Source organism: Schistocerca serialis, chromosome 1 (assembly GCF_023864345.2).
Source record: "Schistocerca serialis cubense isolate TAMUIC-IGC-003099 chromosome 1, iqSchSeri2.2, whole genome shotgun sequence".
Classification (NCBI taxonomy): Eukaryota; Metazoa; Arthropoda; class Insecta; order Orthoptera; family Acrididae; genus Schistocerca; species Schistocerca serialis.
Genome location: NC_064638.1, coordinates 1,071,458,598 through 1,071,482,880, shown reverse-complemented (window position 1 = coordinate 1,071,482,880; position 24,283 = coordinate 1,071,458,598). Strand labels below are relative to the sequence as shown.

General features: G+C 39.6%; 1 protein-coding gene across 1 annotated transcript in view; it reads left to right on the top strand.

Annotated features, from left to right (window-relative positions):
* Positions 1-9,879, top strand: part of LOC126415813 (mitogen-activated protein kinase kinase kinase 15) — a 166,146-nt gene extending 156,267 nt beyond the window's left edge. Inside the window, exons 24-26 of the mRNA XM_050083458.1 lie at positions 7,918-8,068; positions 8,152-8,228; positions 9,095-9,879. Coding sequence (XP_049939415.1) covers positions 7,918-8,068; positions 8,152-8,228; positions 9,095-9,278 — 412 coding nt within the window. The 3' untranslated portion in view covers positions 9,279-9,879. The remainder of the gene's footprint in view (positions 1-7,917; positions 8,069-8,151; positions 8,229-9,094) is intronic.
* The last annotated feature ends 14,404 nt before the right edge of the window (positions 9,880-24,283 follow it).

Sequence of the window (24,283 nt, the reverse complement as noted above, 5' to 3'; positions counted from 1 at the left end):
CCTCAACTGTCTGCATATAGTATTGTTGATGCGAAAGAGTGTAAAAGTTTTCTAAATGTCTGCAAATTGTGTAACTGATTGGGACTCAAGGTACCATCCTGGTATTTTACCTATTCAGTTGTGGGAAACTACCTAACAACCACATCCAGGCTAGCCGGCACACTGACCGTTGTTGTTAATCAGCCAGGTGGATTCAATCCGGGGCCAGCGCATTACCCCTGTTTCGGAGCAGCACTTTAACATGTACTGCTGTTGAGGTGGGTAGAGTAGGTAGCAGTATGGACAATTTAATATGATAATGGCAGGTCCTGGGTAGAATGTAAATAATGAAAATACTTGAGGCAGTTATGAAGTTGAGGCTGTCAACAGGCTTATAAACCAGATCAAAAGCATTACTAGGCTTTTGGACAGTGTCCTCCTTCAGCCAAGTTTTGGAGAAAACACACACACAGGGTTATGTGGTTATCATATCCCCACCTCTCTCACTCTCTCCTCATGTGCCAACTACATTGTACGACTGCTGCAGCTCATCTGGGGTGAGGGCTTGTGTCAGCTGGAGTGGGCAGCAATATAAAGAAGGTGAGGAGAGGGTGAGCATTAGAGGGAATGATGGTTGATGGCTGGGAGGTAGAAATTATATGTGGATTGTGTAGGGCATTGTACCAGTGAGCTCCCTCTGGTATAGCAGGGAGAGTTGTGTGAGCCACATAATGAATTGGAGGAGTGGTTTGAGTAGGAGAGATACAATAGAGGAAGGAGGAGACTGCAAAGAAGAGGTTGTGAGGATAGACTGAATAAAGTCGAGGGCTTAGGGACGAGTGCAAAATTGAATGTGGACAGAGGCTAGTGGAGATAGAGACCAAAAGTATTGTGTTGTAAGGACAGTTTCCATGTACATAATCCAGAGAAACTGATATTGGGGCAGATGATGTAGAGGACACAGTTTGTGAAGCAACCATTGAAGTCCTCACACTGTCCTATCACCACGTGGATTCCTGCTTGCCACTGTTGACACAATTTTCCTCTTCCCCCTTGCCCATGGCCTTGCTGTTGTTGAACACTACCTCGACCAATATCCTACTGACTCTGAAACTCGCATCTCATTCTGTATTCACCTGAAAAGCTGCAGCCTTATCACAACTACTTCTGCTTTAAGGAGATGATATAGAAACAAGGCTGCCTTGTTGAAAAACACTTATTTCTAACTGCCATAGCTTGGATTGGAATATCCATTTATTTTTTATTTTTCACTGAGGCCATGTTTTGGCTGTGTAGCCATTTTAAATTGTATGAAATACATACCACATGTAATATTATTGAAGTACAAACAATCATTAGCTATTTAATTGACAAGATAAAAATTAAAATAAAATTCAATAAAGTTTATGTGGTATGACCTGTCAAACAGAATATTTGGGTTACAGTGAAACTTACATTAGTCAAACATTGCTAAAATACGTGTGGGGTGGCCTAGTATGGACCAGAGTACACATGTAAAATTAACATATGATAGTGGATAACATCACATAATATAAATCTTACTACAGTACCTGACTTCAAAATAAACATGCTACCAAGTGTGTTTCGGATATGCACTGATGAATCAAGATATTATGACCACTGCCCACCATGAGATTGAATGCCTGCTGGTGGTGTTGTGGGCACATGATGCAGTAAGGAAAGAATATAAGTGGAAAAGAGACAGATAAGCTGTCATTATAGCGAAGATATAGGTCACAGATGCAGAAATCCACAACTAATATAAGGAATTAGAATTATATTAATACCTTCAGCTGTGGATGGGTGTTGATACGAGGGCCGTTCAGAAAGTAACCTCCGGTTGATTTAAAAAAATACACCAAGTTAAATAAAAATATTTTAATATATACATCTTACAACTACATCTTTGCACTATTTTTCTACATAGTCTCCATAGCGATTGAGGCACTTATCGTATCTCTTCACAAGCTTTGAAATTCCTTCTGCATAAAAATCACCCGCTTGTGCCTGGAGCCAGCCTGTGACCGCATCTTTGAGCTCTTCATCGTCATCAAACCGCTGTGACCCGAGCCATTTCTTCAAATGCATGAAGAGGTGATAATCACTTGGCGCCAGGTCTGGGCTGTAAGGTGGATGGTTGATAACGTCCCACTTGAAGGACTCAAGAAGGGCCGTTGTTCTGCGAGCAGAGTGAGGACGGGTGTTATCGTGCAAAAAAAAACGATACCGGAAGTCAGCATACCACGGCGTTTGTTCTGTATAGCCCGTCGTAACTTTTTTATTGTTTCACAGTACACGTCTTGATTAATGGTCGTACCACGTTCCATGAATTCAACCAACAACACCCCTTTGGCATCCCAAAACACCGTTGCCATCAGTTTTCTGGCAGAAAAATCTTGCGAGGCTTTTCTTGGTTTGGTAGGCGAATCTGAATGTGCCCACATCTTTGATTGTTCTTTCGTCTCAGGGTTCACATACTTAATCCAGGTTTCGTCACCGGTCACAATTCTGTTTAACAATGGTTCTCCTTCGTCCTCATAACGTGACAGAAAGTCTAATGCAGAGGCCATTCTTTGAGTTTTGTGGTGGTCGGTAAGAATTTTGGGCACCCATCGTGCACAGAACTTACAGTAACCCAATCTTGCTGTCACTATCTCGTACAAGAGAGTCTTAGAAATCTGTGGAAAACCAGTAGACAACTCCGACATTGAGAAACGTCGATTTTCACGAACTTTTGCATCAACTGTCTGAACGAGTTCGTCAGTCACCAATGATGGTCTACCACTCCTCTCTTCATCATGAACGTTTTCTCGTCCACTTTTAAATAAACGTACCCATTCACGGACAACTCCTTCACTCATAACTCTTGGTCCGTACATGGCACAAAGCTCACGATGAATAGCTGCTGCAGAATATCCTTCGGCTGTAAAAAACCTTATGACAGCACGCACTTCACATTTGGCGGGGTTTTCTATTGCAGCACACATTCAAACTGCCACAAAAACTAAACTAGCACAGGTACGACGTTCACTCGACCACGGCTTGATGCCGACTGATCTGTTGAGTGCGTGAACGCACAGATGGCGTCGCTACTCCCCCCACAACCCGCACTGTGACCGATCGGAGGTTACTTTCTGAACCGCCCTCGTATATATCAATGGGGACAGGTGAAAATGTGTGTCCCGATTGGGACTCGAACCCAGGATCTCCTGCTTACATGGCAGGTCATTAATGGTGTCTGTTCTTTCGGACATGTCCGAAATGACAGACACCGTATCCATATAAGCATATCATTCTGGCAACACCAGCCAGGACTTCCTTCTTCTATGCGGATGCACAAACTTTCCCCGAACTCTTAAGGGACTTGGTAAGAATGTCTTCCACGAGTAATGAGTGTGTTGGGGTTGGACACTATGAATGTAGTGTGTGGACACACAAGGTGAGAATGTGGCTCTTGCGGGAGGCGTGTGTGAGATAGTCCCTGCAGTCGCGCTATCCTCTGTGTCCTTGGTGGCTCAGATGGATAGAGTGTGTGCCATGTAAGCAGGAGATCCCAGGTTCGAGTCCCAATCGGCCACACATTTTCATCTGTCCCTGTTGACATATATCAATGCCTGTCAGCAACTGAAGGTATTAATATAATTCTAATTTCATTCTAGACAGCTACAGGTCATTAATGGTGTCTGTTCTTTCGGACATGTCCGAAAGAACAGACACCATATCCATATAACTAATATGAGGGGTTTTGACAAAGTAAATATTGTTGTGGCGCTGCGGCTGGAAACAAGAATCTTTGAAATAGCAAAGCTGGTCACATGTTGGCGTACTACTGTCACGAGCACCTATGGAAATTGGTTGAAAGCTAGTGAAATAATGAGTAGGCCATATGGCATTGGACAACCATGGCTCATCACAAAACATAGAGGCCAGAGGATGCCCACTGTGTGATCCATGAAGGCTGCGATCTGTGTCAGATCCGATGAAAGGGTACAATCCTGGTATAGGTACAAGTGTTTCACAGCATGCCATTCAAAGGATGTTGTTGAACATGTAGCACCACGTCACACCTACCGAATGTGTTCCTGTGTTGACCCAATGACATTGTCAGTTATGAGTGGTCACAGCATCACTGAGTTTTCATCATGGATCAAAAGAAACATGTCGCCCATCAAATGAATCACATTTCTTGTTGCGCCAGGTTGATGGTTGGGTCCTTACATGCCATCATCCAGGTGAGCGGGTGCATGAAACATGCACTGCAAAACAGATGCAGGCCGGTGAGGGCAGAACTCTGCTGTGGGGTACATTGAGCTGGGCTTCCATGTGATCTGTTGTTGTAATCTAAGGCATAGTGACAGCAGTGAACTACAATAACATCTTAACATCTTCCAGAAGGATAACTGTCTGTGTTGTGCTACATTCGTTTGAGGTGCATTATAGTGAACTCACATTATTGTCTTGGCCAGCAAATGTGCCTGATCTGTATCCACTGGAACACATATCAGGTGCAGCTGCATGCCCGTAAACTACCATTCCGTAATTTGTGGAATTGATTGACCTGTGCATAGACATTTGGTGCCACATACTCTGGAATCCTGTTAAGGACTTATAGGATCTGTGCCAAGCAGAATATCTGTTTACTGTGTTTGAAAAGTAGAACAACATGGTATTAAACAGGAAGTCATAATGTTTTGGCTCATTGGTGTATTTGACATAACTATCACTTGCAAGTATAATAATGTACTAAGCTACATATGACAGCACCTAGTGGCCAGCTGATCAAAGATAAAACCGAGCAGCAAGAAATGGTCTGTGTGTCATACAAATTAAAGTAATCTTTGTTCACTTAACAAAGTGTCATACACAGAATAACTGAATATTTGTGATACCCAAAGTGATGAGATTGAGTGAGTCTCATTGGTTACTGTGTACTATCACCAATACTATGACCAATGATAACAAATTGCCAACAGCAGTGGGCAACGAAAATCCTCCAATACTGTAAGTGCACTTAAGCTATAGAAGGAACCCTGAACTACTTGGTTCAAGGTGTTGCAACACTTGCAAGCCCTGTGAAAAGCCTTTCTAAGCAGAATATGCTTGCATACAGTTGTTCAATATACTTTTTCATTTTTTGTCCAGCTTATGGATCATATAGCTGCAAGTTCCGCAACCGTAGTATTACTTCGGATCAAATGACAGCACCAGTTGCACTTACAATTTTATTTGTGATTACCACAGTGGGATTTGTCCAGTGGTCAATTTCCAGTGGTTATCTGAACAAAACTGAAAAACAAAGTACAATGGAATAAGCAAATAAATTCTAGCGATTCTAGCACATGATTCCACCTGTCAACTTTGACCAGTTACATCATACCAGAGCCAAAGATGCAACACACACAACAACCCAAAAGGGTGACCAAAACTTGTAAATGTTTTCATGATGCTGAAATGTGTAATAATGAATTATAGAATCATGGAAATTCTTAATAATAGATGCAGAAACTAATGGTACAACTATAGAAAAATAGGGTTGTCGATAACGAGAAGCTAACGTGTAGAGTGACCAGATGCAATTGTTTAAGAAGGAGGACAAACAGCTTCAAAAAGGAGGACAAAGAAAGAAAAAAGAGGACACATCAGACGGGTCAACTGTCAGCTTTGGACAAGTCACGTGACTGCTGGGAATTACCGGTAAAACTAGTAGTTAATTGTTACTGATGGTCTGGTGTTGATTAACTGAGCAATACAAAAAAATTAAAAACAGTAATTGTGGTGACAGTGTGGTGTCAATTGTTTTGTTATGTCAACAACACGGAATTGTTTAAAAGTGAAAAACTTAAGACCATTCACCTCCCTTCATTCAACGCATCGCTACCAACATCTGCAATTCAAGCAGCAGCTGACGACTTGTAAACCGCACTTTAACCTTCCGAATACAAATAAACTGAGTGACTATGAAACAATTAACTAAAACCATGACAGTTAATCTGTTGAGTTATTTCTTACCTTTATTGGCCACTGAGACGTACATTCCAGCTCCACATATCTTACATTCCACTTCAAATTAATTTCTCCCTTTCTTGAAAGCCGGATATTTGCGGGAAAGGACATCAGAAAATGTACACTTTCGTTTAGGCTTAGCCAAATATTTTATGTAACTCACTCGGTTAAAAATTGTACTCACAAATCACACGTGCACTACAGGAAGCCAAGCCAATACAAAGCGAAGATATGAAACGAAAATTTTAAATAATCGATATTTGCATTCACTTATAGGTTGATCAACGATAACATCGATGATCCTTGTGCCACCTACTAACACCGCCTTCATGCGTGTTTATCGCGAAGACTGTGACAATAGTTAAAGTATTTAAGTAATTGTAAATTTAACTGTATTATGCTCAACTTTGCAAAAAAGCTGGACACTGTAACAATTCGCCTGGACCTCAGACAAAGAGCTAAAAAGGAGGACATGTCCGGATTAATCCGGACGTCTGGTCACCCTACTAACATGTAATGTTAGAATCTCAGTATCACAGTAATAGTAAAATATAGGAAACACAGCAGGTACAAGATGCAGCTAAAATTCACAAAAAATTGTGAAATTGATAACAATTTGAGCTCTACAGCTCAAGTAGACAAAGCAATACCAAAAAAATAAATCCTGAGAGAAATCGTGCCATGTTTGGGAAAAACAACCAGATAATTGTGAGCATCAAGATTATAAATATAATTGCTACTCATTTTACTTGCAGTAATTTAAGCTGTGCATTTGGTTTCCTGCCTAACCACACCCTCGGAAACTAACATATTTAGAATAAACAGAATAGTTTAGGCCACTTACTAAAAACACCACAGATAGCATTTAATACAGGCTTGCATATTTCCTTCGCATATGAAAAGTGGCTCAAAGCCAAGAATTGGACTCGTACACTATAATTGACCCAAATAAGTTAAATGAGAAAGCAATTAACAATAGACGTTGTGAAACAAGCATAGTACAATAAATAATGTTGGATAACAACTTGTCCACAAACTACTTTTTCTTATGCTGTTTTCCCGGCGGGGTCAGGGATTTTCTCTGCCTCGTGATGGCTGGGTGTTGTGTGATGTCCTTAGGTTGGTTAGGTTTAAGTAGTTCTAAGTTCTAGGGGACTGATGACCATAGATGTTAAGTCCCATAGTGCTCAGAGCCATTTTTGAACCTATGCTGTTTTGATGGTGTTGGTGGATAAATTCTTATGCAATATTATTTATTTACTGAGCTTTGTTGACACTTTCTTTTGCATGTTACTTATTCCACTGCACTTTGTTTTTCACTTTTGTACAGAAACTTCTGAAAAGCAGCCTTGGTGGCCAAAGCCTTTCATGGTAACCAAAATTAAAAATATAAATGCAACTGGTGTTGTCATTTGATCCCAAGTAATAAATTTCTACTACAGTTCAGTAATGTCAATTTTGTGACTTTAATAATATCTAGTAAATGAAGTTTCGAAAATAGACTCCTGTAGTTTTCACAAAATGATTTTAATTTCAAGTCCTGTCCAGTACAAAAAAAGGTGGTTTCACAACTTACATTGCAGGTTTCCAGGAGTAGGTTATGTAAGTTGTTAAGGTCAATGGTGGTAAACATTAGAATGTTGAAGTGTTCTTGACAGATTCTGTTTTTAATGATGTGTAACTATTTGTTGATGTATAAAAAAAGTACACTTTAAAATAACATATTCACATATGCCATGCCTATATGAGAAACAACTGACTGACCAAAGAGGAATTACTACAGCATTCTTGAAAATTCATGGAACATGTAGATAAACAACTTGCACAACATATAACAATAAACCATAGAAAAATAATTATCTCTCAACAAGAGTGAATTTCAGTCATAAATTTTCAATTGTTTTATGTTCACAGTTATGGATCACATAGATCAGTGAGCTCAAATGATGCTGCAAGCTCCCCTGCAGGTCTGCTTCCACAGATCAGTGTGACCGATAGCTCAGCTGACTCACGATTAATTGAATGGTTGCAGAACTTAAAACTAGACCAGTCCACTATTGACAGGGTATGTTTTCTCTCTTTTTGTTTTGTTATAAACAACAAATAAATTATTCAACATATTTATATCTTTTTTCAATTTATTTACAGTTTCTGTTTGAAGAATACTGTTTAGATGATGTTTTACTGTACATCACACGTGCAGATCTTCGCAAATTGTGCTTAAGGTATGTTTTAGCCACTATATGGTGAATAGCAGTCTATCCCTTTCATAATATTGTCATTAGGCTTAAGTTGCATTTACGTGTCCTATTCCAATCCTTTTTCATTTAACAACAAAACTATAAAGATATGAGAACACCAATCTTTTATGGGTCCAGTACTTTTCTATTTTTTTAATTTTTTTTTTTTTTTTTTTTTTTTTTTTTTTTTTTTTTTTTTTTTTTTTTTTTTTTAAAAAATCATGTTCTGTTTTTGGTGCTGTAGTGTCAGGTATCATTTCTGGGTTATTGATCAGTTAACCTTTGCCACAACTCTGTGGAACTTTCTTCTTCATCACTTCATGGAGATCTTCTCATCCATGACACTTTCTTCTTCATCACTTCATGGAGATCTTCTCATCCATGACACTTTCTTCTTCATCACTTCATGGAGATCTTCTCATCCATGACACTTTCTATGAAATGCCCCTTGCACCCAACCTTATTATTCGGTACATTATCCACTATTGCTACCTGTGCCTCTTCTGAAACAAAGCCATGTAGCATTGTGGATATGAAGGCGTGAGGGTCCAACTCATATCTCCAGCTGATCATCCAGCTTTAAATTTCTTATCGGAACCTTAAATTCCATCAGACGAAAGTGTAGATGGATCAGTCAATAAGGCTTATAAGGCCATGAGCAGTTCCCTCTCCCATCCTTCAAATGATTGTGAGCTAATGGTTTTTCTTTCAGAGAGAGAGAGAGAGAGAGAGAGAGAGAGAACAGTTAATGTTGTCATGTATGCTCAACCCTAATGACTTGTCTTTATTATACACAGTATTAATTTACTGATACTATTCAGTGAGTATTCCATTTTTTCTCAATTTTTTAGAGGTGGTGTCGAGTTGAGAGTATGGAAAGCAATTCTCAAATGGAGGCGTGAGCACCGAGCTAACTTAAGTGCTGAGCGATCTGACAGTGCAACCAGAACCCACCGCTCGACAAGTAAGATAGATGGTGGCGATTCAAACCCTTTTGACAGGACTTGTAGTGAAAGCACAGATACCACAGACTGATTTTTGTTTCCATATATTCTGTACTAATAGACACCTAATCTATAGCTGCACTTAAGGCACTGGAATCGTACCTGTTAATTTCTGTAAATGTAGTGGCTTTGTTGTAAAATGATACATTGTGCAGGATTTTTCACTTCCCATGGAAGTTGGAGTATGAAGATTTACATTTTAACTGGCAAAAATGCTTCCACATTGTGATATTCATCTGTTGACACATTGTACCTTAATCTGTGATACCATACAGTATCGTTGCCTTGCAGTTTCTATCAACATATTTGAAAAAGAAGTGTGTGTGTGTGTGTGTGTGCGCGCGCGCGAGCGTGTGTGTTGTTATAGGAAGTATGAGTAAAGAGATTTATCTCACGTTATGACATCACATTATGATACTTTGTCATTTTTAAAATTAGTTATTTATTTTCTGTTGTGTTGTGTGCAGCGGAATACTTTTCTTTCCGTTGCAAAGATAATATTTGCATCATAGATCTGATACTTTTATGATACATGAAAGTCACTCTCCCTATTTATCTATCTTTCATACTTTCACCTCTGCCTGTCCCCCCTCTCAACTGATGTGTTTGTTGTGCATGAGAGGGAGGGGGGGGGGGGGGAGAGAGAGAGAGAGAGAGAGAGAGAGAGAGAGAGAGAGAGAGAGAGAGAGAGAGAGAGAGTAGGAGGGGAGGGAATTAGAATCATGTCTAGAGCTAAATTTAAAGTTTAAAGCTTTTATTTGGGATGTCAGTGACTTTCTCTGCAGATACACTTTGTTGCAATTCTGTAAATTAAATTTTTGCTAAAAGCATTCTTCTGAAACATTTGTTTCTGAAACATTTATGTGAACGCTTAGTACTGGAGCAAGCATGAATTATAAATGCAGCCAGTAAAACTTAAGGATGGATTCTATTTATTATTATGTATATATATATACACACATAATGTTTAGATAAAACTGAAATGTGATGTGTTCAAAAAGAGACACACAAGCAGCTGTAGCAAAGCTACAATGGTTCTATACTAGTTAGGACTAAAATTTGATAATCATTTCATGGTTACACATGACTGTTTCTGTGCAAAGCTGTTCGCTTGGAATGGTGTTAATTCGACTTTTACTTTCCTTTTTGTTGATTTATATTTTTGCATGTAACTCTTTATTGTTATAGGAATAAGACAATAACTGTATGTGTTGATCTTCTTATGACATCATCCATTTTTGTTACCAGTGGAAATGTAGTGTCTCCAAGAGACCAACAAAATATGTGTAACATCTTTTAGTATAATCTCTATGCCTTCAGTTAAATGAAGTGTGAATATTTTGTACCATTGCGCTGGAAATCTGTTAGATCTTTTGTCTACAACAAAAAAGTCTCACATATGTTATTAGTAAGCATACCAGAAGCAGAAACAAGAGAGTACATGTCTGTGGAAGGGTGTTTAGAAAGTGATGATATTTTTTGTAGTTTCTACATGACAATATGGCTGAGCATTTAGAGGAAGTTCCTCACAGAAACTGGTTCTATCTGTGTATTACTGTATACAAGACTTGTATGAATTTCTTCTGTAAATTTAACTGATGGTGCGATGGTCATTTTATCATATGTGTACTGGGTTGAGAGTATTAAAACCATAATTTCATAGGTGTTGTGTTGGAGGGTGAAGTTCTCAAAAGTTAAATAATAATGCCAGTAATTTTGGGAAGGGAATAGGGGGAGGGGGGGAATTGATAAGGAAGTCACACGTACCTTTGGGAATAGCCTTGAAGTAAGTGGAGTTCTGGGTAGGTGTACAGATAAATAGTCAGTCACAAAAATATTTGGAATTCAATTCTGGTGCCAGGAACTATATCTGTAGATGCAGATACAGAGATCCACAGTAATGATAGCAGACACGTATAAGCAAAGTGAAATGCCAAGAAAAGATGAGGGGATGAATAAAAATAAGAGAAAGACTTCGTCCTGGGTTATATTGCTCATCAGTATTGTTCTGCCCAAACAAATCTCTTAGTGCATATGCTGTGTGTATTTGTTGCTGCTGTGATTATGAATCTAAAAAAAAGGGAAAATTTGCCCAATTTCTGTGACCAAAAAATACCATGTAAAGTATCGTCTGCGCTGCCATTGTTGTGTGGTACGCAAAGTACTGTCGCAAACATCATTCACAGATGTCTTCAAGACTGCTGCTTAGAGAAGCAATTGCAACTCTGATTAGATATAATGTAGTCTTGTGAATATAATATAGTCTTGTGAAGGCAGTAAATTTCTGTTTACGACTTCTGCTCCTTGCAACAACCCTCAGAAAGAGGCAATATAAAAAGGCATGTATATCTTCCCTGAAGCTGTTTATGAGGAAGTAGTCCACTATACTGTTGCGTATTATTTTTGTTTCTTATTAACAACAAAATACAGGTCATGTAGGCTTTCGTGGTATTAATATTTCACTACTCTCTGCATTTCGTAGTGTTCACCATACAGAGTGGTTGCCTTAGTTTCTGAGATCTGCACCTTTCTGCCGTTCTGTGACACATCCTCTCAGAATGCTACCCAGTTTTCAACTGTTCTGCACATCTGCCTCCACAGATCACTGGCAACCAAAGAGATGATCCTTTTTCTGGATACCTTGCAGTGACTTACACTTCATGGCGATAAATACTCTCGTCCATACTGTGAGGTGTCCATATGCTGAAAAAATGTTATTCATTGTTGTCCATGATAACACTGTTTAGCATCAAGGAAGATGTCTGCTGCTTTTCAGTAATTCTGTGTAATTAGACACCAATTTATAAAAACTTAGCTACATCTACTCCTGGCATACACCCTCCGAGCTGCCTGCCCACTCACATTTTTTCTAAAATAAATCTGCTCTCTTAACTGGCAAATGAAAAGTGTACACTCTGTAGATTAGTCAGTTTCTGCAAAAAACAAAAAGAAAAATCTGTAACTGAATATTGACTGTGTCCTTTGCATTACATGGTCTTGCATATTTCAAGTTTTTTTTAGTGGAGTTCAATAATTCTTTATTCAGAAACCAAACGTGCTTCCTGCCCTGACACACAGGCTTATCAATTCAATGTCAGTTTGAAGAAAGGCAGAAAATATAATGAATACTGATCAGCAGCAAGAACACCTAGAACCATTTGCTGTGCAACTTTACAACTATTTCACTCATAGTGAAAGCAACAAGAGTTGCCTCACCCTGTTCCACCCCCCCCCCCTCCTCCCAGCCCAGATCCCGAGTGCGCTTTTATCTGTATGTGTTAAAATGTGTTAAGCACCTTCCATCTGTGGAGTAAATAGTTCTTTGTATTTGTTTACATTGTGGATCTTTCATTAGTGTAATAATTATTTACTGTAGCTACTCATGATTTTCCTTTACATGAGACAATAATTTGAATTTCCTGTTGAGTGAATCTCCCTGTAAACAAGCTAATAATAACTCGTTTTCAATAAAAAGTAAATAAATGTATTATTAGCAACCCAGAAAACTTGGTAAATGACAAGCACTGATGTTTAATTGCTTGTGATTATACTAAAGCATCACAGCATTTTGGGTATTTGATCATGCTTATAAAATAATCTCATACTAATTGTTCTTTTTGACTGTGTCAACATTTATGCTCTCTTTCCTTTATTTTATTGTTTGTGGAAGACTGTATGCCACAGATCTGTAATGACAACCGTCCAAAGACTGAAGAAAATAAAACTTCTATTCACCAAGTGGCATAGCATGATGCAGACTGTTACTCTTTTTTTACTTATTAATCCTATCTTGTTTCTGTTTTGATTCTGAAGCATTTTTTGTGATGAACTAGTTATTACCACAGTGCATACAGTACAGTCTGAATTGTCACACGGTATAACATGCTTAGCAGCAAGTAATGCTGCATGATTCATTCAATTATATTTTACTACTTGTAATACCACTTTTCTATAATTTTTTTTATCTTAAACACTGTTGTTGTCTGCATAAAAAGAAAAAGTACTTTATAGAAATGAGATCACTGAAATCTTTTTGATGTGTGTCATTGCTAGCAATGCGAAATGACTGCATTGTACTATGGCTGCAGAGTGGAAATTGGTTGAGCACTGTTGAAGGCTTGTTGTTTTTGTTAACTTAGAAAACAAAGGGGGAGGGGGGGGGGGGAGACAGACAGATGGACAGACAAAGAGCTATATATTTGAGTGCTGCACTGCCTCGTCTTTTTAAATACAGATGCTCACCATTGGTGAAGAGACATCCATCAAAATTAATAAGATAATCCAGCAGAAATGCTTTAATTAGAAAGTGACTTACATGTTACTTTTTTTATGTCAAAGGGCATTCATTCATCTGATACAGAAAAATATTGATTCTCATTTCCCTTACATCATCTTTATAAATTCTGTTCGGATTTGAGTTTAAATAATCTGTGACTACTGCATCCTGCTGATCTTTGTATATAGTTTACTTAAATTACTTTGGTGCAACAATGCCCAAATGCGATGTGGGTTTGTCATTTACATCTTCCTATTTCTTATGAATTACAATGATATAGTAACTTGTTTTGTAATTTAGACTGAAATTGTAAAATTGTATGTCTGCTTGAATTACTTTGGTGCTACAGTGTCGTGCAAGAGCTTGTCATTTATATAAGAGCATTTTTATTTGGTGTATCAGACGACATATACACAGTTTCAGGATTAAATCTTCTTTCAGTCCTAGGTTTCTTTTCCTCTGTTACATAGCACATATTTTGCCTCTGGTAGTAATTTGTATATGTGGAAAATGCCTAGTTGGACCATGACTGGAAGTCAATTTTAAACTGTAAGTCTCTCTATACAGGGAGTCAATTCAAAGATCATAGGAAAGCAAGTGCATATCATTCCCAATACGATCATGTGTAGTATAGCACTGTGGTGTTCATACCTGGCTTTGGGATGAAGACAGCTTTACCTTACATTTAGTTACCAATATATATAATTTAGAATGTAAAAATCTGATGATAATGGGAAAGCTCCTTTGCTAAATGCCAATGTTTCAATTTTGCCACCTTGTCAAAAATTTCATCATGAACAAAATAACTTTTCTTGTATACAATTTAATTATGGGAATAGCATCATTAATCCTGCCTTCTGCTTAAATTTCTTAGATTGACTGAAGTGTCATCATTGCTCTATTAGGGCACAGTATGAGACTGTAAATTATAATTAGAGACTACAGGGGACGATCTAAAATTCTCATTCAGCACAACTAACAATTTGCAGAATGTTCTTTGACACAAGTATGGTCTCAATGGTGTTGTGGTTCAGACATTTCTAAGGTCATTGGAATTGTGCTAAATCTGTATGTTGACTGTAATTTTGCAAGAATCTGCTTTTTCTTTCAAGCAGCTTCTTTAATGTAATGGTTGAGGACATGTCAAAAAAAGGGTGGGTGGGGGGTGGGAGGCAGCTATCCAAGTCAAGTGTAGTTGGTGCTTAAATAAACTACTTATGGTAAAAAAAAAACACTCTAGGACATTGATTGTAAGTAATAGTTTGCATGTTGTTACCTTTTTTGGAAAATATTACTCCTGCTGGTTCTTCAGTACCTCCTCACATTAAAAATAACAAGTTTCCTCTGAAGGAAGCATTGTTCTTTTTTCATTTATTGTTTGAAAATAAAAGAAGTAATTGGTTAATCATTGCATGTAATTTAATGTTACTACTCTTGAGAAACAATGCCCAGGTATGGTATTATGAATATCTGAAGAGCCATTTACAAATTAGCGTTCCCTAGAATGTGTAAATTACTTACAGTTCTCTTCTGTTACATATCTTCAGAGGCCGTAGGTCACTCAATTCTTAAAAACGTGCTTGAAACCCTGGTGTTCATTTGCTTTTTGTGAGTGGGGTCCTGTTGGTTAATCCCCTTGTCTTCAGCATTCGTTTCATATTCATGGATTTGGGACATAAGTCCACTATAGTTGTGTTATTGTCAACATTATAACTTTCAGCTTCTGGGAACCATTAAATTTATTACTCACACTTCACAAAGAAGAACTAACATAGCCAGAGTACCCACATAGTCAGACACAGTTTGTTGCAAGACGGAGACACAGCATAACACTCATGAGGGTAGAGAAATAATTGTTGTCTAGATGATCTGGCAGTACTTCTCTAATTCTTTGTAGCATTCAGCTAAATTCAGTTTTAATATTCTTGACAGTGCAAGAATCTCTCATTTCATTTATGCTATATGTGCAGTGGAACATAGATATTGTCTTTCTTAACACATGATGAAAATATGTAACGGTCTCTATTGTAAGTACTAACATTATTCTTTGACCTCACTTCATTACTGAATAAATTTCTTTTACACTGTTTAACTGATCTGACATTAACAATAAAGTAATGTAACTTTGAAATACACTGCTGTTGAATTAAAAATTTAATTACAATTGAGCTTATTTTCAATAACTGGCAACAAGAAAGTGCCTACAAGTTGCTAAGAATAAAGTAACCAACTGGTCAAGATTGTTAATCTTATTTTTTTACTAAAACAATTTGCTCTCCTGACGGACAAAACTGGTAGGCACTGTTTCTGGAGATGAACATGTACATATTGACTTTCAAGCTGATCAATATTCATTTGTGTTTTTATTGCCTTTAACAATGACACATTTTTATCTCAAGATGGTTACAGCAGCTCCAATTGCCAATTACCTAATTTTAAGAGATTGAAAACGGACATGGGTTTTCTATTATTGTTAATGTTTAGAACATAATCAGAATATTGAAAGTTAAAAATGTATTGTCTGTTTCAGTTCATAATTTCTTGACAGATGTTCGTTGTATATAAAAATGTCAATATGTTGAAATAGTGCCTTAACTGATGAACTTGAATATTTGTTACATGTGCTGTTCAATAGAATGTTTTTTTTAAAGATATTTTTAATACTTTGTAATCATGTTACTTTGCACTGCCACTGAATTGTTGTCACAATAAAATATAATTGTTATCTCTTTTTACATTCCAACTTCCTTATCATCTTATCCTCCTCATAAAAAATGAAACCATGACTTAAGTGCAGTTCATCTGTAAAGGAGACAGCATAGAGAAAACTAGTATGTCCAATTCTTGAGTACTGGTAGAGTATTTGGGATCCTCACCAGGTTGGTTTAAAGGAAGACCTCAAAGCAATTTAGAGGTGGGTTGCTAGATTTATTACCAGTTAGTTTGAACAACACGCAAGTATTACAGATACGCTTCAGGAACTCTAATGAGAATCCCTGGAGGGAAGGTAATGTTCTTTTCAAGTAACATTATTGAGAAAATTTAGAGAATTGACATCTGAAGCTGACTGCAGAATGATTGCTGCCACCAACGTACATTTTGTGTAGGGACCATGAAGATAAGAGAAATTATAGCTCATGTAGAAGCATATAGATAGTCGTTTTTCCCATGCTCTATCTGTGAGTGGAACAGGAAAGGAAATGGCTGGTAGTGCTACAAAGTTCCCTCTACCATGCACCACATGCTGCTTGTGGAGTATGCATGTATGTAGATATAGATTAGATTATAATGAAAATTGGAATTAAGTAAAATTTTACATAATACCTCTGTTTACTTAAACATTATCTTGGAGCAGTATACAGAGCAAAATTAAGTGTTTATGAACTCATCTTGCTAGAATGTGACTATGGATACTGTATCCAAATTCATTTAATTTTGAATATGTGAGACTAACTGTATGGTGGCTTGCCTTTTTGATCACATCTCTTTTGGTAGCTACTTGAGCACACATCACAAACTGATTCAGAACTTCAACTTGCCATTAATTTTCCTTGACTCCTAATAAACTCTGCAGACTCTTCCACAATACTGTGAGAATAGCACTCCAAGATGGAAGAAATGCTGAAGAGTGTGAATTTCCCACTACCTCACCTTTGTTACTGCAATTATGGAAATTACTGTTCACAACACTGGTGATTTTTTTATGTTGGGGCATTAGGCTGTGGCCCAAGGTATGTTTCTGAGCCTAGTTTCTTACCTCTGACCATGCAAATACCATCCATGAAAGACTGTTGTATAGCTCACTGCAGTGTTCACTCCATGATTCAGTTCAAAGAATACTGAAAACTTATCTAAATAATTATGATAGTTTACCTCATCTCAAAACATACTCAATGCCACCAATTGCTCTTATACCAATAAAAGCAGAAGGTGAGTAATTAAAAAACAAGTGTCTCTTCACCCACCCTAAAACTTGAAACTGTTGCCCCCCCCCCCCCCCTCCCAATCCCTTTCCCCAGTGGATATTAAAAAACATCAACTATTGTCAACACATTGATATTATTAGAAAGGCCACTTAACAGTATCAAGTTCAGCTTCTGAAACTGAACTCATTATGGGTGAGCTGTGGCTAGAGTTGTAGAACTACCATAGGCTATTATAAGTAGGTATAAGCTATGGTAGTTTTCCGAGTAGCTTTGATCAGTTAAGATACTAACCATGTTACCAGTACATGGTGGACTGTGTATAAAACTGGTTGAGGATATATAAAGGTCTGCCTAACCTACAGAACATTTTGTTCCTCTTAATTATCCTCCTCTCTGTTACTTAACAACAAACAGTATTTATTGTAAAATTGAAAATGTCAATATTTTATTGAGGTTTTATTAGGAAATTGTTGATTTGCAATGTGAAACAGATGGTTGTTACAGTAAAAATAAATAAAAATAAAATGAAAAATAGATTTATCATATACTGTACTACTGGAGAATGCAATTTCCTTAAAAAAAAAAAAAGGAAAAAAAACATGTCAAACATCGCTTCAATTCTTCATTGAGATTATATAAAACATGTTTCTGTTAGTGCTAAACAACTTTCCCCCTTATCAATGATAACAGGAAGCTCTTGCCTTGATCATGATGATGAACATTCCATTTAGCACAAAATAAAAACAATAATTCTGTAGATATTTTTTGTTGTCATGCATGTAAACTATAATTGTATCAAAAGTAGTTGCTTTCATTACATAAAAGTCCAGATGTTTGCGAGCAGCTAATTTTTATTGCTTATAAAATGTCATTTATGATTTTGAAGCATATAAAATACACAGCGGAGTAACACTGAATGATGTGTGGTTCTAATTACATGCAAAACAAAGAAACCAAACAGGAGGAGAAATTCTCAGCTCCTAGTTCCTCTTTTACACATTCATTTGTGTTTATTTCCCTTCGAGTACTACCCATTATCCTACCATTTACTACATCATTTATGTACTGTACAAAAATTAATGAACAGTAGTTTTGATAAAGTGAACCTCTAGCTGTGACTCAGTTACTGTAAATACAATGATATTGTGAAGAGAGAGGAATTTGTGCAGTAGTTCACAGTATGAAAATAATGATAGGGAATTGGAAGAAACAGCCACTTTTGTCTTTATATTAGATTTCTGCTGTTCCATTATATACATAAATAATCAGTCAGTTTCATGTTCTGTGGATCATTTGCATGATTAATCATAATGAAGTGAAGTGACAGTATAAGGAAAGATGACACATTGGGGTGCACAGACAAAAAGACTATTACAGTTTAGCTTTTGGCCAAAAACACCTTCAGAAAAGAAAACACACACATTCATTCACACAAACAAGCATACCTCAAGCATATATGACTGCCATCACTTGCAGTTCGGACTGTAAAGTACCTGTCACGTAGAATGAAAGCAGCAATCCGCTTGGGGGTGGGAAGAGGGAGGGATAGCAGGGTATTTGGGGGGGGGGGGGAGAGAGAGAGAGAGAGAGAGAGAGAGAGAGAGAGAGAGCACTGTCTGGTGGAGTTTGCAGGGGGGGGAGGAGGAGTATGAAAGCTACCAGGCACAGTGTAAGGAGGTTGTTGAGCGGGGAGTGAACAGGAAAGCAGAGGAGCTGAAGAGGGGAAAGACGACTGGGTGCATTGGCAAATGGTGGCACACAATGAGAGTGAGGGGATGTGAATAGGGAGAGGTGGCAGGACACAGAGGGTGGAGACCATTGGTGGGAGCGTGTTGGGATAGTAGGTTACCACAGGTTGACAACAGGAGCAGAGATTTTGTTGTACAGATAATTTTTGTCTGCACAGTTCAGAAAAACTGGTGGTGGAGGGGAGGATCCAGGTGGCCTGGGTTGTGAAACAGCCACTGAAATCAAACATGTTATGTTCATCTGCATATTGAGTCACAGAGTGGTGTACGTTGCTCTTGGCCACAGTTTAACCGTGGCTGTTCATCCTGGTGGACAGCTGGTTGGTAGTCACACCAATATAAAAATCTATGCAGTGATTGCAACAGAACTCGTATATGACATGGCCACTTTCACAGGTGGCCTGGTCTCTGATAGGGTGGGATAAGCCTATGACAGGACTGGAATAGGAAGTGCTGGGAGTGTGGATTGGGCAGCTCTTGCACCTGAGTCTTCCACGGGCATATGAACGCTGTGGCAAGGGACTGGGGTTGGGAGTGGTGTAAGGATAGACTAGGATGTTGTAGAGGTTGGTTGGGTGGCAGAACATTACTTTAGGACATACGGAGAGGATCTTGGTTAGGATGCTCCCCATTTCACAGCATGATGATGAGGTAATTGAAGCTCTGATGAATGATATGGTTCAGTTGTTCCAATCTGGTGTGGGGTTGAGTCATGAAAGGGACATTTCTTTGTAGCTGTTCTTGGGGGTGCATGCTGGACAAAGAAGTTTTGTCAGTGCAGATACACTATCACTGGGTGACCAGGCTTTATGGGAAGGACTTTTTGATGTGGAAGGGACTACAGCTGTCAAAATACTTGACTGTTGGTGGGTTTAATGTGGACAGAGGTGTGGATGGAACCATCAGGGAGGAGGAGGTGGTCAACGTCCAGGAAAGTGGCACACTGGATCGAGGAGGACCAGATGCAGTGGATGGGAGAGAAAGTGTTGAGGCTGTGAATGAATGAGGATAGAGTTTCTCGTCCTGAGTCCAAATCATGAAGATGTCATCAATGAACCTGAACCAGACTAGGGGTTTGGTGTTTTGGGAGACTAGGAATGTCTCCTCTAGATGGCTCATCAACAGGTCGGCATAGGATGGTGCCCATGGCTGTGCCACAGATTTGTTTGTATTCATTACCTTCAAAGGAGAAGTAGTTGTGTGTTAGAATAAAGTTAGTAAAGTTTATGAGGAATGACATAGTGGGTTTGGAGTGTGAAGGACGTTGAGGAAGATAGTATTCAATAGGGGTGAGGCCATGGACATGAGGGATGTCGATGTACAGGGGAGTGGCGTCAATAGTGATGACTAGGGATCCAGAACATAAAGGGATGGGAATGGTGGAGATCTGATGAACGAAGCGGTTGGTATGTTTGACAGCAATTGGAGGAGAATTCCAGACACCTCCATAAGTTATCTAAGCTGGTGCGATCCTAATCATGCCTTTTGCACCACTATCCAACCCCATTGTCAAGCTGTAATAGTGCCCAGGCCGCATGTAGCTGACATTTTCAACTTGCAACATCCCCCAAAACTCACTATCAACACTCCTCTAAATACATGATGAAACATTCCTGGAACACTGTTGTTAACTTTTCTGCCAAAAATACTCACTCCCACTGAGGTTTCAGTCCTATCCAATGGCCTCACATTTAAGCTCACCTTCTTGGACATGCCAGAAAGAACAGACACCATGCTAATCCACAGTCGTGTTGCATTACATGTAAATTGAAGGTGGAGGGAGGAGAAAGGAAATGAAATGGGATTGTTTATAGATGTCAGCTGCATTGGGAAGTTATGTATAATCAGTGGCAACGAATGAAGTTGTGTGCTGGACCGAGATTCGAACCTGAGATCGCCTGTTTACTAGGCAGTTGTGTTAAGCACTGCACCACCTGGCTACAGTGTTTATCACAACTGTACGGACTATCTCGGCACACCTCTTGGCTGACACACACCCCCATCAACATGTCCAAAAGAACAGACACCATGCATTCATGTAATTGATTCATGTCAGTGGGTGATAAATGCACCTTCTTCAGTGCAGATGTACAAATACGTCTGACCTCCCTTGGGAATCTGAGAGTAGCGAGCATGAAGGGATGGACAGGGACTGTGCTCGATGGGAGTGTGGGTTGCCCAAGAGGTGTGCTGAGATAGTCCGTGCCATTGTACTGAACACACTGTCTGGGTGCAGTGGTTAACACAACTGCCTTGCAAGCAGGAGATCCTGGGTTCGAATCCCGGTCTGACACACATTTTCATTCATTGCAGATTCCACGTAATGTCCTGATGCAATTGTCATCAGTAATCCCTTCACTTTCTTATCTCCTCCTTCCACCTTCAATTTACTTACAATGTATCACAGCTGCAGATTCAGTGTGGTGTCTGTTCTTTCAGACGTGTTCAAAAGAACCAACACCACCCATTCATATAACTGATTTGCTTTGATGGGCAACGAATCCACTTTCTTCAGTGCGGATGCACAAGTGCATCCGAACTCCTGTGGGAATGTATGAGTAGTGAGCATGAAGGACATAGGTAGGTACTGCGGCTAGGTGGTGCTTGATGGGAGTGTGGGTCGGCTGAGAGGCACACCGAGATAATCTGCGCAGTTGCCACTGTATCCATGTGGTGCAGTTGTTAACACAACTACCAAGTAAGCAGGAGATCCTCGGTTCGAATCCTGGTCTGGCATACATTTTCGTTCATTGCCACTGGTTATGTGTAATTTGCTGATGCTTCTGACATCAATAATCTCTTCCCTTTCCTTTCCTTTCTCCTCTCTCCACCTTCAATTTACATACAACTTTAAGCATATTGGACTTGTCAAATATCTACTCTCATTCTCTTGATCCCTGCTATGGAACACTTCTTTACTAACAATTCCTCCAACCAAAGCCAACACTGAACGCTGCCTCTCCCAGTTCATACCACAATCCAACTGTGATTTTCATCCTCTCCCACCTAATCACCCCCTGGTCACCTCCCAGGAATTGCCTTCCTCCAACTTGGCCTCACTATCCTTCCCCAGGTCCCTTCCTAAGGACACTAACCTTTCAGCAGAAGAAAGGACGGCCATACACAACCTCAAAACAAATCCTGTCCCTTTTATCCCTCCTGCAAACAAAGTTTCCACCACTGCCATTATGAGTTGCAGTTACTACCTGGCAGAAGGCCTCTGCCAATTATCTGACTCCTCCACCTATGATCTTCGCCAGAGTGATCCCATCCCAGAAGTCCAACTTAACCTCCAATCCCTGCTTAAAGCCCTTCCCAGAACCTCTCCTCCGAATCCATTTCCCTCCTCATCCAAATGACACCCTGCACATCCACCTTCTAAATGCTCCCTAAAGTCCACAAACACAACAATCCTGTGCCCCCACAAAATGAATTTCAGCCATCATTGACTAACACCTTCAAGCAATTGCCCAAAGTCTAGCCTGCTACATTAAAGATACCAACCACTTCCTTCACAGACTCTCCACCATCCCCACCCTTTACCTTCTGGATCCCTACTTGTCATTGTTGACACTGCTTATCTATACACCAACATACCTCATGCCCATGGTCTTGCAGCTGTTGAGTACCACCTTTCCCAATGTTCCAAACCCACTACCTCATTCCTCATACACCTTACTAACTTTAACACAACTAATTCTCCTTTGATGCGAAGTTATACAAAAAAAGTCTGTGGCACAGCCATGGGGACCTACATGAAATGTTCCTAAGCAAACCTGTTTATGGATCCTCTAGAGGAGACCTTCCAACTCGCAAATCACCAAACCCTAGTCTGGTTCAGGTTCGTTGATGATATTTTCACAACCTGGGCTAAAGGCCAAGACACTTTATCCTCATTCCTTCACAATCTCAACACCTTTTCTCCCATCTGCTTCACGTGGTCCTCCTCAAACCAGTGTGTCACCTTCCTAGACATCCTCCTCTCTGAAGGCTCCATCCACACCTCTGTCTACATTAAACCCACCAACAGGACCTATATTTTGACAGCTGTCATCCCTTCCACACCAAAAAATCCCTCCAATAAAGCCTGGCCACCTGGGGATGGTGTCTCTGCAACAATAAGGACTCCCTCGCCCAGTATGCTGAAGGTCTCGCCAAAGCCTTCTTGGACAGCCACTATCTCCCAGACTCGGTCTACAAACTGATCTATCATGCCATTTCCACACACATCCTCAATCCTCCCGTCACCCCTAATAACCAGCTACAAAAGATTGCCCCCTTTGTGACCCAATAGCACACTGGACTGGAACAACTGAACCAAATCCTTCATCAGGACTTTGATTACCTACCATCATACCCTGAAATGAGGGACATCCTATCCAAGAATCTTCCCACCCCTCCTAAAGTCATGGTCTGTTGCCCATCCAACCTCAACAACATTTTGGTCCTCCCCTATACCACTCCCAACCCAAATCCCTTCCCACAGGTATCATATCCCTGTGAAAAACCCAAGCGCAAGAGTTGCCAAATCCACACACCCAGAACTTTCTGTTGCTGGCCTGTCACAGGATTATCCTACCCCATCAGATGTTGGGCCACCTCTGAAAGTGGCCATGTCATATACGAGCTCTGCTGCAAACACTGCACAAGCTTTTATATTGGCATGACCATCAACCAGCTGCCCACCAGGATGAACGGCCACCACTTAACTGTGGCCAAGACCAATGTAGACCACTCCGTGACTCAACATGCAGGTGAACATAACGTGTTTGATTTCAGTGGCTGCTTCACAAACCAGGCTACCTGGATCCTCCCCTCCACCACCAGCTTTTCTGTACTGCACAGATGGAAATTATCCTTACAACAAATTCTCTGCTCCTGTTGCCAACCTATGGGAACCTACTGTCCCCTCACGTTCCATCCAATAGTTTCCACTTCCTCTGTCCTGTCACCTCCGTATTCACATCCCCTCACCCTCATTGTGTGCCACCATTTGCCAATGCACTCACTCGTATTTTCCCTCTCCAACTCCTCTCCTCCTCTCCTTTCCTGTTAGCCGCACCCCCCCCCCCCCCAATGCTCCACC